We start from the raw sequence: 16,571 nt of genomic DNA on the forward strand, positions 1-16,571 counted from the left end.
ACATTCCACTCTAAATACACAGCAGGTGCCAAATAAGAAAGCCAGGAGATGTTTTGGGCTGATAGTCTCAGATAAGACTTTGGTGGCTGAATTGTCTTGCAGATTTAGTTTTCTTACTCCAAAAAGGCAGTAAGTGACACCCATTATTTGTTTGTTAACTGGAATTAGAGTAAAAGCAGTTACCTTCCTGAAATCACACTGACTATCAGACCATTTCTGTTTCCCTCATTTTTCTCTGAGACAGAGGATTAACTTTACTTTGGTGATGTTTAGACAACAAGAACAAGCCCAGATCATCTGCAGCTCTTCTGTGTCTTCAAAACTCCGCACGATCAGACTGGGATTTCCATTTTTTTTGCCAAACTAGCAAAGCTGGTCTCAAGCCTTGAACCCATTCCAATCATCCATGTGTACCCTTTGAAGCAATATCCCAGTCAATTTATATCAAATTCTTCTGCCTCTGGGGAGAAACATAATCTTCATTTCTGATATCTTTTCCTTTTCCTTGATTTGTCTACATTCATTTAAAATTCTTCCAAGAATACCTAATAATTGTTTGAAGTAGGAACCATACAATGTTTTCTTCTCTAGAAATGCCAAAAGGTATCTTGTGTGGACAAGATATTCAGTGAAAAACATGTGAATGAGCCCATTCTTTTAGATTCTGGGAAGGCAAGATTAAACTTGGAATAAATAATCCGTGACTCTTTCAGGTGAATCATCTCATCGTTTTACACGTAAAAAGGAGCAAAGTTCCTCTAAAAGGAATGTACATTATTTACAGACTTTATTTCTCAGTAAAATAATGAATCATTAAATTTATCCCTTTCAGTCTTCTCAAAACCTTGCCTCCTTTAATGTACTTCCTTTTTAAGAGTCTTCAAACTGCCTTATCACTGTGGCATATATTTTGCCTTCAAGCATCACCTTTTCTCTTACTTTGAAAAAGAAAAGAAGTATCTAAACTTCTTCCCTTCTAAGTATTGTTTTTAATTATGTCTCAAATTTCCATTCTCTACACATTCTCTATCTGACTGCATATAGATTCTGTGGTTCCCTAGAATCTGTCTTCTGCAAAAATATTACTTCTTCAGGAAATAATTATAGGTCAGCCTTTCGTGGTCACTGATCTAGACTCGGGAGTGGTACTTGTTCACCAAATACAGTCCAGGTTCTCTTGGAGCTTACAGTCTAGCTCCTTTTGAGGATTTTATTGACTTCATAATTGTAATAACCTGGTTCTACTTATGTTTCATTTGATGCTAAGGATCAATCCACACCGTGAAGTTTGCACCTGTGTTTTCACTGCAGTGGACTGTGACATTTTTTCCCTAATGGCTTGTTTTTAATGCCTGTTCTTCCTCCTGAAACCTAAATGTCAGTCTTACCATATTCTCCCTTTTACTGTTTTGCTTCTTCCCACGCTTTTTTCTTGCTCAGAGTTTTTATTTTTTCAGGGCTCAACATTTGAGAATTCCTGAATGTATCTAGTCCTTATTTCCATGTTTTAGCCTCCCATTTTCATTTTCCAACTGGGTAATCTCCAGGTCACATATCCAGACTCAAACTTGCCTTCCTTTCAGAAAGAATCTCCTCCTCTTCCTGATACTGATTCTTCTGTTACTGACATTATCATTAACCCAGTTGATTCTCTCTCACTTCAAATTCTGTCAGCTCTTTGGTCTCAGCTTATATGTTTTCCTTTCCTTGCATTTCCACCTCTGCTCTCTTAATTCACTCTTGAAATATTGCATATGTCAAGTAAATTCATCTCCAATGCAACATTCCCCTAAACCAAACCACACTGCACATGGATGCAGGGTTAATATTTCTAATGTGACTCCTGGGCCTCAGGTAAAAGGAAACTCTTCATTGCCTTTTAATTTGGCATTAAGAGCTTTCTGTGTTCTTTCCCAAATTGCATTTCTGACTTCTTATATTATTCTTCTACAAACTGCATTTTTGTTCTTCAACAGTGCACTGGATGTTATAAATGTTAACTGTTGGTCATTGCATTGTTTCAGCATGATTTGTAATTTTTTGTGGGTAGTGAATACAATGTATTGGGTAAAAGGAATCAAGGTAAAGAGAACTATAAGGTGAGTTTTTTTCTTTGTCTGGCCTGGAGTAAGGTTGTATTTACTGTGTGCTGAAGCTGTAGTTGTCAGGAGGTGGAATTTCCTCTAGGTCCATGTTTTTGTCTCCCTTGTTATATTTTGGTTTCCCTAGAAACTGCTCCTTAAATAAGGTCTGAGAGGTAGAGAGTTATTTCAGTTGTAACCCTTGCTATTATATAGGAGGCCTGTTTCTGTGATGGTAAAAGTGGAAAGATGTTAAGTGGTAAGGTTGGGGAATGGAAGCATCCTACAATTCTGTGATTCCATTGCAGTATTTTAGGGAGCCTGTGCCATTTCACTGTAACCTTCACAATGCTTCTCCATTCTCCTCTGCCTTAGCGAAATAGAAAGTCTAGATCATGATAAGAAAAACAGGCACACTTTTACATGACTACTTCCCCTCCCTGGAAGAAACAATTTTCACTGTGAGAACTTGGTAGGGATCCTGGAGGTAAAACTTTGGGGGTGTCCTAGGATTTGTCCCCTGGAGTTCATATCTAGCTTTTTCACACTCAGCCTCCAGCAGTTAGTGTATTGTAGTTTCTGTCTTCTTCACTCAGGACCTGCTGCATCAGTGGGTCCTGCTTATGGAGTTGTGCTCCACTAAACAGTGATTCTCTGTATCTGTTCATCTGTTATCTACAATTTTGGAGGCAACAGTTTTCCCAGTGGCCTCTCCTCTATGCTCTGATGGATCTAAGAAGAGTTTTTGATATTTTGCTTGTTCAGACTTTTTATTGTTGTAAAGATGAGACTGATGCCTTCCAAGCTCCTTACAGGCTGGACTGGAAACCAGGGCTCTCCCCCCGCTGATTTTTTCAGAATGATCTGTTACCAACATAAACTACTTTTTTTACTTGCTACCATCTCCACTATATTTTTTAATATCTTAATATACTGCATGTCTTTTATCACCTCTTTCCTCATCCACCAAGTTTAATCAATCTTTCATTTGTTGAACTACATTTCATTTACTATCTACTTCAGTATTTGTTATCATAGGTTCACAAGTACTCCATTGCACTGTATATTATTATTAGTATCTCCATTCGATAGATGAGTATAAGGTACAGTGAGGACTTAGTTATTTGCTTGAAGTCACAAAGTTTGAAAGTATCAGAGTGTGGATTTGAACACAGATAGTCTGACCCAGAACTTAATTTCCAAATAGTTCATATTGTTAACTTTTATTGTTAGATCCTTTTGGGTGTGGTTCATATATTTTCCCCACCTCTAAAATTGACCATTTCTCTAACATCCAAATGCAAGACATGGAATCTTCTTATAGTAGTTATCCAGTCAGTAATATGTGATTGTTTTTTTTTATGCTGCTTGAATCATCTTTTAATATCTATTCTCTACATTTCCCAGGAAAGTAGCACTAATTTGCAATGGTGTTCTAAGCATTTTACGTGTAGTGTATTGTTTAATCCTTAGAATAATGCCATGAGACTAAAGTACCCACTATAATGATCTCTTATTGCTTCTGAATCTTAGTGAATTAAAATAGGTTGTCCAAGGTCACATACCTAATAAGTAAGTGGTAGAGTCAGGATTTGAATCTTAAGTCTGTAGCTCCAGTGCCTGCAGGTTTAACTAGTGGGCAACCCTGCCCACAGTTTTTGCTCATCATATGTTCATTTAAAGAATAACACCATTTTCTACTTTAATGAAAATAAATATGCTTATGTTCTCATTTGCTGTTCACACTCTTTCTGGTAAAATGGTTCTGAAATCTAAAGTTAAGGTTCTTACCATTTATCATTTAAAAAGATTTATATTAGTTCTTTCTTCCTGCAAGACTAGGAAAAAAGTCTACTTTTTAATCTCAATTTGGTAAATGAAATCATGTTATGGAAATGCTGTTAAGCTAATGAGTGTTTCCAAAGGCATCTTGACAACACAATGACACATAAAGATGTTCTTCAGTGTTCTTGCAGCATGAGGATAGAGCGATTCAGAATCTTTTGTTTCGACCGAGACTTACAGGAAGTGCTAACCAGTTCCATTCATATGTCATCTTCGTGTGATTGAGATATTCTTGCTGCTGAGAAAATTAGAAGCTTTCAAAATAAGGTGAATCTATCCTGTGTTGGAATGTCATAACTAGAAGCTTCATTTTTATATCACATCAATACATACTGGGGAAAAATTTATAGCACCAACTTTGGTAATAGTAAATAGTATTAAAATGAGGCATTCTGCTAAAAAAGTGTTTTTTTTTTATAGGTAATAATTACTCTCAAAAGAGAATAATGTCTAAAGAATAAATGTTGGAAAAGATAGAAATAAAGAAATGGCAAATCTATCCTTCATGTAGTCCTTCACAAAGCAAATAGAAGTGATATGACAGCCATTTCTATCAAATACCATTAGAAAATTTCGTTTAACTTCAGAGGCACTGTATCTGTGGTGGCCAGTTGGACAACTTTGAGGGAACTTTTGTTCTCTCTGTAATTGTTTACATTTTATGGCCTTTAACACTTGCAGATGCAAATAGCCAGTACCTTGAAAATCTGGGGGAAAAAATGAAAGTACAAAAGTAGATTGAGGACATTTCAACTGATGGTCATTATGCACACTTCCTTCTCTTTGAGTGTGAGGGACGGGCAGAAATTACAGAGGATGTGGAGCCAAGCTAAGTCAGTCTCACTAAAGAAGGGAGCATTTGTTCTTTTGAAAGAGAAGCATATTGCATCTCATTTAAAAAAAAACCATTAGGCAGCTTTATTTCATGAGCAAGAAAAAAGAAAGACTGAAATTGCCTACAGTTTAAAGCAGGGGGTGAATTCAGATCACTTGAAGTGGGAAATTGTCTTTTATGATTTGACCCTAGTCCAAGTGAGTTTGATTCTTCTGAGGGCCTTGGAGCTGAAAAAATTGAGCTTCCTTTTAAAAGTATTAACTGTCTTTTTAAAAAAAGAAATGTCAAATTTATTACCTTATGGCATAATAACACAGTGAAACATTTTCAAAAACTCAAGATTGTGGCTAATAACATCTAAAAGACAAATTAGAATCTTTACTCCCTGCTGACACCAAAGTGAGAAAGAATGTGGAGCCTGCTGATGGATTCTGAATGTGGCTAATATATTTTGACACCCTAATCAAGTAACAATGGTCATCTTGAACAAAGTGATGTGGAATTTTGATACTAAGTGGCCCCCTAATTTTCAAAAATGTATGCAATTCTTTAAAGAGTTTTCAAGGTAATAATTGAATATTAATGAGAAATTTCTATCCACTGCCTGATTTTAACTAAAGATGTGACATATAAAATCTGTATCTCTTAGAGTTTTAAGAATTTGTAATCCTACAAGCAAAATTCAAGTATTAAGTAAGGTGAAAGTGTACAGAAAATATCAGGAGGTAGAGAAATTGAAGGGAAAGGTAAAATTTGGACATATTTAATGAATGCCCATGTTCCAGAGTACTGCATCTAGCAAAATTTAATTGAAGTATAATACATTTTAAAAACTTAATTGAATGAATTCTGATCTAATATATGAGTTTTGTAACTTTCAAAATGGCCAATAAAAAGCTGTAAAACAGTCTAAAATGTTTTAAAATCCACTTCTACAAAAATCTGTCCTGTGAATTTTGTTGATCATTCCACAAGAGTCATATATAAGTAAAGTGAATTGGCTTAATGATTTACCATTAAAATCTAAATATGTTGTAGCAGTGGAGACTTCTAAGCTTTATTACCTGCTTTTATAAATTCTGAAGTCTGTGTGAGAGGCTAGATGGACTTTCTCTTAGGATTTTGCTAGATATAAATAAGTCGTTTTCAATAAAGCAACTGAAAATTTATAAATGTTTGAAAGTGGTTCTAGTTTGAGCTTACTACGTAAAGAATGGTCTGTGTCTGAAAATACAGTTCAAGGTAAGGTTTATACAGTACATAGTTCCTGGACAATTCATTTACTTCTATTAATAATTTCAAAAGGCTAAGCAACTCCCTATCTTTATGATTCTCAAGAATAAATATGGTGTTACAACAAGTTTATTCGCCTTACAAAGTCACACGTAGATATGCTAGACTTCCAGAATTAAAAATCCCCAATAACCAAATTTGCAATGGTGGCTTCTAAATTGCCAGGCATAGTTTTCTATTCTTAAATTTGAAAATGGATACACTTTCACATTTACATGCATTAATTCATCAGCCACGAATTGACTTTCTTATTTTTGTGTTCAGCTTTAGGATTTTGTAAGACCAAATTTGGATATGTGAATTAGAAGAGGCTAGGTGGGGTACACTTTGAGAACTCATCCAGAGACCCCTAATTATCAGACTTGGTAGCTTTGTTGCAAAGCCCTACATAGTGTTGTTTGTCTTTTACTGAAATAAACATGCTGTAGGGAAACGAAGGATTGCTATCACCCCCAATACATTTTTTTTTTTACATTGAATTTCATGTATAGCCCTAAAATGCAAACATTAGATTTTACTATATTCTTTTGAATGATGTCATGTATTTGCTAAACTGGTTTTCAGTAGTTGCTGTGGTAAAAGTAAGTACTGGGAAAGTAAATGTGGAATAGGAAGTGAAGGTGGTGCTACTAAATTTGATTTCAATGTTTGAGAATTTGGCCAATGCCTAATAAACACACACTCCAGTGGAAAAGAATCTGTCGCTATTTAAGAATGAAATGATTTTTTTCTCAACTTGTGTGTATTAGTTTTTCAAATGCCTGCAATGTGTTAGAATATTAATAAGTATTGAGTTTTTAATAAACACAGATAAAATATTGCTTCCCATCCGGGGGTTCCATGAAAAAATTTGTGAGACAGGAAGGATGCCGTGAGCTGAGTTAGGAGCCTGTAGGCAATGACTAGGTATGGAGAACTGGGTTAGATGGAATGCAGGTTGCTGTGTAATTTTAAGACCTCCCTTTTAAAAATAAAAGTCATATGATTAAAGTTATTTTAAAGAAACATCAGAAATTAAGGTTCTAATGTCTTTATGCAGTTAGAGGAATAAATTTACTGGAATGTAAGGTTTTAAATAAGAATTCCTAACTTCGTAAAATGGATTAAATTTGTGTCAGTGATCACAATTCTTTCCCAATGCTTTAAATTATTTGACTTTCAACATCAAGTTAGCACTAAAGAGTTGCACTTCAAGTCTGAGTATATGACCTAAGCATGATCTGTTTCTGAAACAAAAGTATATTAATTCTCACTGTCATATGCCTTCAGAGAAATGCAAATTAAAATGAATATGAGATACAGCTACATGCCTATTACAAGCTAAAGTCCTAAACACTGACAACACCAAATGCTGATGAGGGGGAGGAGGGACAGGAACTCTCATGCATGCTGGTGGGACTGCAAAATGTTACAGCCAACTTTGGAAGACAGGCTGGCAATTTCTTATAAAACTAAGTGTGCACTTGCTATGTGATCCAGTCATTGTGCTAATTGGTATACACACAAATGATTTGGCATGTCTACACAAAATCTTGCAATCTATGAAAGCTTTTTTCATAATTGCTATATCTTAGAAGGAACCAAGATGTCCTTTATAGGTGAATGGGTAAACAAATTATAGTACATCTATACAAGGGAATGCTATTCAGTAATTTAAAAAAAAAGTGAGCTATCAAGCCATGAAAATATATGGAAAAGCCTTAAATGTATATTGCTAAGTGAAAGAAGCTAGTCTAAAAAGGCTACATGCTATATGATTCCAACTATGTGACCTTCTGGAAAAGGCTAAACAACAGAGACAGTAAAAAGAGCAGTAGTTGCCAGGGGGTTGGCAGGAGAGGGTGGGCGGAAAGGATGAAGAGCACGGGGGATTTTAGGCAAGAAGCTATTTGGTGTGGGCTCTGATGATTGCTATGCACCAGTATACAGTTGTCAAAGCCCATGGAATATAGAAGAGAAAGAGGGAACCCTAATGTAAACTGTGGACTGTAGTTAGTAATAGTGCATCCCTATTGGCTCATCCATTCATTGTAACCAATGTGCCACACAAATGCAAGGTGTTAAGCATAGGCAGTCTGTGTGTGGTGGGCAGCTGAGGGGATATATTGAACTCTCTGTACTTCTTCTAAATTTACATTAAGCTTTAAACTGCTCTAAAAACTAGTCTATTCATTTTTTTCATTGGATACAAGATCAAACAATCCCTTAAGAATCTCATCTCTGTTTGGACTCCATGAGGACTGCAACCAGGCTGTCATCTACCACACTTCTGTATTTGCCAACAATAGTGGTTAAAATAATGTTCTTTATGAAACATGATAAAGAAACCTCCAGGTCATTAGTTTTGTGAATGTGATCACCTAACTCTCCTTTGCAATGAAATATTGTCAATACATGACTTGCAAAGATAAAATAAGTTGTGTTTAATGAAATTTGCGCATGGTTTGAGTATATTCTGCTTCCTGCTATATAAAACATACCATCACACTGAAACAGGTATTCATCTCTTTCAAGGGAGTGGCCAGCATTTCCTGTATGTCAACTCCTCTGGTCCCAAAGAAGGATATACTGCAAGAATCACTACTTCCCACTACTTCCCGGCCAGCCTCGGAGTGTGTGCTGTTCGCTTCTGGTTCTACATGGTTGATCCCAGGGATATGGGGATATTAAAGGTATGAAAGGAAGGCAGAGATTCATGTTTCACTGAAATATTCATACCATGTATTCAAACTGTGTGTGTGTGTGTGTGTGTGTGTGTGTGTGTGTGTGTGTAGTCACACACCACCGATGCTGATTCCATTAATTTCTCACTTCTTCCTGGGGCAGTGGGACCCAAGCAGTGCTGTCATTCATCCTAATCTTGTTCAAGGCTGCCACCTGAACTCAATTATGGTGCATGCAATTTAAAAGATAATATAGAGATAAAAGAGTGTGGGCAGATTATACATGCGTCTTCTAATAACAACTTAGAAGAAATGTGTTGGGGTAATGATAGAGAAACTTCTTCCCCAAAGTAAAGGCAAAACAAATTTAAAGTTTTAAGTATGTATCAGCTTGCACTAAAAAAAAACCATGTCTGCTCCATGTTTGAATAATTTAAGACAAAAATCTACACCAGACATAAGTATCTTGAAACAGTTGCTGCATTTATACTTACCATCTGAAAGATCAATGAGCTTCTCAATCATCATGAAGCAATTTTGAAACCTTGCTTTCTAACTGACATATTATACATCACATCATAACACCTAGTGTTTTTGCCTTGCAATTATACAATCACTTGTTGTCCAGATAATATAATTGGAAGTTCTGATATCTTCTCAAACATTGGCCCTTGTAAATAATAACAGCTATTATTAAGGGATTCCTATCTTTCAGGCGGTGTATTACAAGCTTTATATGTGTTACCAGTTTTAATTCTCACATTACCTGAGGAGGTAGTATGTTTTCCCTATTTTCCAAGAAAGAAACTTAGACTCAAAGTGAATTAGAACCTTTTTCTTGATTGTATAATTAGCAAAAATCTGATTTCGAAAATCTGCTTTCCCAGAAACCCAGCACTGTTTCACACGTTGTGTGCAGTCTAGCGAAGAAGTCGAAGGAAAGACATGGGGAGAGGAGTCAGCTTCGGTTACCACCTCCTTTGACCCTTGTTTTAGGGATGAAAACAGCATCCTGTACGTACTGATCTATGGGATGCTTCATAATCTCCTTGGTGATTTCTCATCTCTTCCATAACCTTTGCTACCAATTCCCTATATTAAAGTTCCTCTACTGGAACTGTGTTAGAGTAGTTCATATTTTTCAGCCTGGCCTGTCTAAGTGCCCTCCCTAGAGAAAACACAAATCTTTTGAAGATGTTAACTTGTAAAACAGTGAAAAACTGCGATAGCATCAGTCAGTTTAAATTTGTCCTCCTTACATTAACTTATTAAAAACTTACCCTTTAGCTGGGGAAGACAGAAAACAAATTTTTAAAAAATACATGAAAACTTCAATTTGTGATACAATACTCGGGGGCAAATGAAACAGTTTTCGGTAATAAATAATGACTTGTGGTCTGCTTAGGGAGTTATTTGTATTGAATGGAAAGAAAGTCTCTCGGAGAAAGATGACATTTGAATTTACACTTGAAAATAAGGAGGAGCCAGCTTTATAAATGTAGTTAAGAACGTTGTAGGCAAAGAGAATTAGCTAATGGAAAAACTCAAAGAGAGGAGGCGAGGAGGCATTTGAAGGCCAGTATAGCTGGAACAAGATAAGCAAGAGAAAGAAATCAAACATACAGACAAGAGCCAGCTTGTGTAGGGCTTTGTAGAGATGGTAAGGAGATTGGATTTTATTCTAAGAACCATGGGAAGTCATTGGAGACAGTCTTAGCTTGAGCTACTATAACAAATTTCCATGGACTAGGGGGCTTCAACAACAGAAATATATTTCTCACAGTTCTGAAGGCTGAAAAGTCCAAGATCCAGGTACCGGCCAGTTTGGTTCATGGTGTGGACCCTCTTCCTGGTTCGCAGAGCTGCCTTCTTTCTGGGGACCCCCCTGGCAACGGGAGAGAGATCATCTCCAGGCATCTCTTCTTACAAGGACACTAACCCCACCTGTGGGGCTCCACCCTCATGACCTAACTACCTTCCCGAAGGCTCTGTCTCCTAATACCATCACACCAGGGGTTAAGGGCTTCAACATATGAATTTGGTGGGAGTGAAGAGAGGGCACACATTTGGTTCATGGCAGAGAAAATGAAATTGTGACATAATATAACCTCACCTGAAAATTTAAAAGATCTGTCTGGCTGTTCTGTGGAAAGTGATGGGAGCTGGCAGGTAGGAAGAGACTGAATGGAAGGCAAGTGGAGAGGCAGGTTAGAAGATGCCATCCTGGCATCCAGAGCAGAGAAGATAGGGCTTTAAAATGGAGTATAAGGATAAACCGGAAAGCAATTTCTACAAATAAGGAACAAGACTTAGATCTCCACTGGCATACTAAGATTGTTCTCTAAAGCCTGCTTTAGTTTTATTAGTATATTGATGAAGGGCATCACATAAGGCAAAAGCAGATAAGAAGACTTGTACATTTGATGAGATCAAAGTAAAATTCAGTTATGATTTTCCTGTTACTTTTTAGGATAAAAAGCCAAGTGATTCCAATCTAGTCCAACCCTCAAAGTAAGCAAAATAGCCTGCATAAAGGCAAATGTTTAATAGTAACTGAGAAGTTCAGGATAAAGGAATAGCATTCAGAATAGTAAATGAATGATATTCAGAAAAATTAAATGTTCATATAGGTACCTGTACCCTTTGATTCAAAGGTTCAAGAAATTATAAAGCAACGCTAATACATAATACATACTTTATTTTCTAAGTCAGCTTCTTTCTGTCTTTCAATTACTTTTCTACATAAAAAAACTAAGAACACTCCTTAAAATGTTTCTAAGAGTACTAAGACAACCAAATTAAATTCCCATGAGATTATTTAGTTCCAGTAGTTCAGCTTTCCAGCTTCTGGCTTGTTCTGATAATTAGTGCTAACTCAGGTAAGTTATTCAATGTCTATGAAAAAAGAGGTAAAGTTTGGCACAGGACAAGAAAATTTCACTAAAAATGACTGATAACTTTTTATTACTCCATACTCATTTTTTAAAGATACAGAAGGAAAATGAATAGGTTGCTTTTATAATTAATGCTTTTCATAACATTTTTTGTAATTTATAGAAATGTCTAACTGTTCAGGGAGGAAAAATGAACTACATCCTAAAACTTCTTTCAGTGATAACAGATGAGTTAATATATCTAAATGGGCTTCTAGAAGCCTATTGTTCAACTTCAGAACAGTTTTGTCTAACAGGTTGAAATACTCTTTGTCATAGAGTTGAGTTTTAGACCTAAATGATTTCTGCTAAAATCTATGAAATGTAGCATATAAGTGTTCCACTCAGTAAGTTGTTATCGTTATGGTCCAGTGCTTGTGAATTTTGTTTTGTTTTAATTTGATGTTTAGGAAGACAGTAAGAGCAGAATGGGAAAAAAAATCCTGAGAATAATATCAGATGGTTGCTATAAACTTTAAGTTGTTTGAAATCCTTTGCATATATTAATTGATCAAATCCTTGCACAATGTCAGGCAAGTTCTGACATTATCTAAATTTTAACAGATGAGGAAAATCAGGTAGAGAAAGCTTCAGGAACTTGTTCAAGGTCATAGAGCTGGGAAATGCCTACCCAACATATCCCCAGGTCTACGGGCTCCAGTCTGCTTTTAATTACTACACTGTACTGCCTCTCAGAGCTAGATGACTACTTTTATGGCATATTTTATTTTCTATATTTTTATTATTCAATATCATCTCTTATTTTCTACCAATAGTTACTGAAATCTAGTTCTTTAGAAGGTGCTTTGCACAAATGTTTCTGCATATTGTAGTTTTCAGTATAAATTCAGTTTGAATTGCAAATTTTACCAAGACAAGTAGCATAGTGTTTATTTAAATGTCTGGATGTGTCCCTAAATGTGTGGTGTGTGTGAGGTGATGTGGGGATGGTATAGGTATTTGTTTTACTTAGAGTTACCTGTGTGACATACCATTTACTACTTTTGTTCTGCTGCTTCTGATAATTTTTGAATGAGCATTTTTAAGAGCAACCAAAACTATATCCTCTTTGTCAAACTGATAGATGTCTCCCCTGGTCCATTCTGGAATCTTCTCAAGATTGTCATGGGACCTATAACTTCTAGGCTAATGCAGGAGGAAATTGTTTAATCCATGTGATGCTCCCAGACCACTGAACTTCAGAGTACATTTGGCAGAGAAAGAAGAATCTCCCCCTTCAATTCAGGCTTATCTCTTTAATGTGGAATGATTTAATGTGGGCCCAGAATAATAACATGGGCCCTCTGGGGTGTAGTGCAGAGGAACACAGCACCAGGAATGGCCAGGTACTTTGTGATATTCTCAGAAGGACATCTGATGCACTGATCAACAACTATGCTCATGACCCACATGTAATAATATGGTAATCATAAGTCATTGAATAATGAATCACTGAAGTATGGTGCATGAAGAGTTCCTAGTAATAGTGGAAATGCATGTTGTATTTATAGTCACTTAATCAGGGCACTATGCAATTATTACACAATAATAATTTACAAAATGATAACCTGTGTTAATGAATTGCCCAAGAATCTCTGTTCATTACCATGAGATGTTACTGTTGTTGGGCAGCTGCATCTGGGGAGGTCTCTCCCTGCACACTAGATGAGACCTCAACATGGACAGGGAGGGTTCTTGACTGAACAAGACAGAATTCTCATACAGGTCAGACAAGTGTAGATAAGGAAGAAATTCACTAAAGTGAGAGAGTCATCAGTGGCAGCAGCCATGCAGGTAATAGAGAACAAGGAAGAGCAGAGGGAAAAAAGGGAAGCTCATTGAATTCCTGCTTGGCATAGGGCAAATCCCTTGCCAACTCTTGAAGCCATGTCACCTGGCATCCAGTTTCTGCTTGAATCTGCATGGCATGGGAGCTAAGTTCCCACCATCCCAGGATTTGGGGGAGCCTCAGAACACTGGATGGAGTGAGATTATGTTCTGAGTACTTCCCAAGGCAAAGAGAGGAGATTTTGGGGCAGGCTACTAAAGAACATGATTGTACAAATGCAGTCCTGTCCAGGTCACCCAGGAGACAAGAACTTGCAAGCTCAAACAGAGATCTCAGTAGCCCATCCTTACTTATCTGGAGTAGAAGAGAGACAGAGTGAAGACTGGTGCTTAAGTATGGAAAATAGAATGAAATAACAAAATAAAAAATATGCTTACCAAAGTAGCAAAGAGCACAGAGACACAATGCAGTAAGTTGAGCAATGAGAAGTCTCTAAGATAAAAAATACACACTTGAGGAAAGGGAAGTGTGGGCAGCCTCAGAGAGGAGGCATGCTTAAGAGCTTAGGATTCTGTCTTTAAAGGCTTTCAAGAATGGGACGAAGGGCCTTGTGCGGGGCAAGGGTTGTTGGGCGTAGGCTTGACTTGTGGTCTCATGATGTGTATCCCCGGTGGGAGACATTATGTCACCATAGTCTGTCCTCTAGATGTTCTGTAAGATAAACTTAGCACAAGGAATTTCTTGATCTTGTTCTGCTTCTATTCTCCAAGATATTGGTTAACCTCAGACAGTGGAGACATATCATTTGGGACTGCTTGCCATGCCTTAAGGTAGGATGAGTTATTGTCTGATTACCAGAAAATTTTTTAGGAATCTTACCTCCTAACTCCCTGGTTTCTAACATGGAATCTTAGCCTTAAGATGGAGTCCCTCCTGTTCTTCCTACACTATTGATGTCTTGGCATTTAATCATGGTGCCTGCCCCATGGTCCCATGCCCCTGCCCTGCCTCATTCCCACATGGGTGAGGACCTGGCCTATTTTGTAATTATCACTAGTGCTGCAGAATTTCTACCAGTCATTATGTAGAATAAAAAGAGAAATGAGAAAAAATGTTTCAGAAGGGAAAAAAATACATTAAAAAACAGTTAACAAATACTTGTGTTTTCAAACAAAAATGTATTCCAGATTAAATTGGTACTAGTTTGTATAACATATGCTTAAGTCAACTTACATATAGATTTTTTGTTGTTTTATTCCTTTCTTTATTAATGCTTAATTTAAAAATGCATTTTTATGATATGCTACCATGATTGTTGAGAGGTGCTATGAGTATCCCATCTATAATTTTATTCTTTTTTAGAGTACATTTTAACTGATGTTTTAGACTACCCAGTTCCCTTTCATTCTTGTTACATGCTGAACTTCATGGTCATCATTTTCACAAGTGGTTATACCTGCTTATCAAGGGCTACTTTTGAGAATAACATTAGATAGTGTAAGAGAGGAAATGAATATGTATGCAAATATTTCATGCATGAAAAGTAGAGAGATATACGTAGGAATTGTTAAGCACACTTAGCAAATGTCTGCCTTCTAAAGAGACTTGTGGAAGAGCTAAATTTTTTCCTGAAATTTGAGAATTCATACTGTTTTAAGCAGAACTATGGAAAGTAATATGCTAGGTAGTAACTCTCAGTGTGTCACACACACTGGTGTGTCAGTAATATGCAAGAACAATGGTTGAAATGAACCAAAGTTTCTTTTTAGCAATTTCCTCCCCTTTTGAGAATAAATTCAAGATTCTCCCTGTGTATCAGCTTCCATATTTTAATATGATAGGTCTTATTGAATAAAAGAGGGAGGCAATATTGTATTTGCTGTGCTAGGCATTTCACTAGGCAGTTCACATGACATTCAAGACCCTGTGACAGAGTCCATATAGACAGAGTCTTATGTGTATGTTATCATAGCAAAGGTGGACATGTACATCTTGACAGCAAAGATTTTTTCACAGCACAGGTAGAGGAAACCATGCTGACATGTGCTGTGTATCTTCCATTTTAGGTAAGAGAAAAATTAACCTTAAAATGTAAAAAAAAAAACACTGCCGTAAGTTGCTATTAAATTCTAAATTAGCTGGATGGGAAGGTACCACGTGGAAGGCAAAGATTGACACTCAGGAGAAGGAGCTAATCTAATCTGACCTTCAAATTACTTTCTCCTTAGAATATAATGAAATCAGAAAAAGAAAAGGGAACTGAAGTTGAACACTTACGCTGTTAAAAATTAATATCAAGTCACAGTTTTAAGGGAGAGATGTGGGAATTTGAGAAAGAAGGTATTTCTTGCACCTGCCTACAAAGGGGCTAGGTGCAAAGTCACCCTGAGAAAGAACCAGAAGTCAGGTTTTCTTGGAAGCCTGCATTCCAAGCTGAATATGGCTTCTTAAAAAACCTTTAGCATATTTAAATTTAAAGCAACTTTTCTTTTACAGTTTTATTTTGTGACATGTCAGTCTCTGTGTTCCTCATAGATTCTGGTCTTAGTGTTTTGCTTAGGAAGCCTTTTCAGTAATAACATAACAAAATAATCTCATTTTTTTTGTTATTGCATAATTGTGATTTCTAGATTTAACTATAATCCAATTATAATTTATTATATATATATATATATATATATATATATATATATATATATATATATATATGGTGAAGATAGGATCTCATGATTTTCTTTCCAAATAGCAAGCCAGTTCTTCCAACACCATTGATTGCATACTCTGTCCTCCCCCCGTGGATTTGACATGCTTTTATTATCATACATTAAATTCATATATGCATTTGTAAATTTTTTACATATGTATGAAAGAGTGATTGCTTCTTAGTTGGATACAAAGATAGATGCATAGAGAGATGATGGAAATATGGAGATAAATCATAATCGTCTACATCCTTATTCACTGTTATCTACTTAATTTGTCAATTTAGGAAAAAGTATTTAAAATTCCTCCAATTTAATTATAAAAGACTCAGTTTGTCTTTTTGTTTTTATCAGTCTCAGCACTTTATATTTCAAAGCCATATTGTTGAATGTGTAAAGATTCAAGACAGTTGTATGTGTGTGGAGAATT

At 36.2% G+C, this 16,571-nt stretch overlaps 1 protein-coding gene across 1 annotated transcript in view; it reads left to right on the forward strand.

Annotated features, from left to right (window-relative positions):
- The window catches only part of MALRD1 (MAM and LDL receptor class A domain containing 1), a 694,454-nt gene that overhangs the window by 463,995 nt on the left and 213,888 nt on the right, over positions 1–16,571 (forward strand). Inside the window, exon 32 of the mRNA XM_057498267.1 lies at positions 8,569–8,726. Within this exon, the coding sequence (XP_057354250.1) occupies positions 8,569–8,726 (158 nt within the window). The remainder of the gene's footprint in view (positions 1–8,568; positions 8,727–16,571) is intronic.

The sequence above is a fragment of the Manis pentadactyla genome, chromosome 3, assembly GCF_030020395.1.
Source record: "Manis pentadactyla isolate mManPen7 chromosome 3, mManPen7.hap1, whole genome shotgun sequence".
Taxonomy (NCBI): Eukaryota; Metazoa; Chordata; class Mammalia; order Pholidota; family Manidae; genus Manis; species Manis pentadactyla.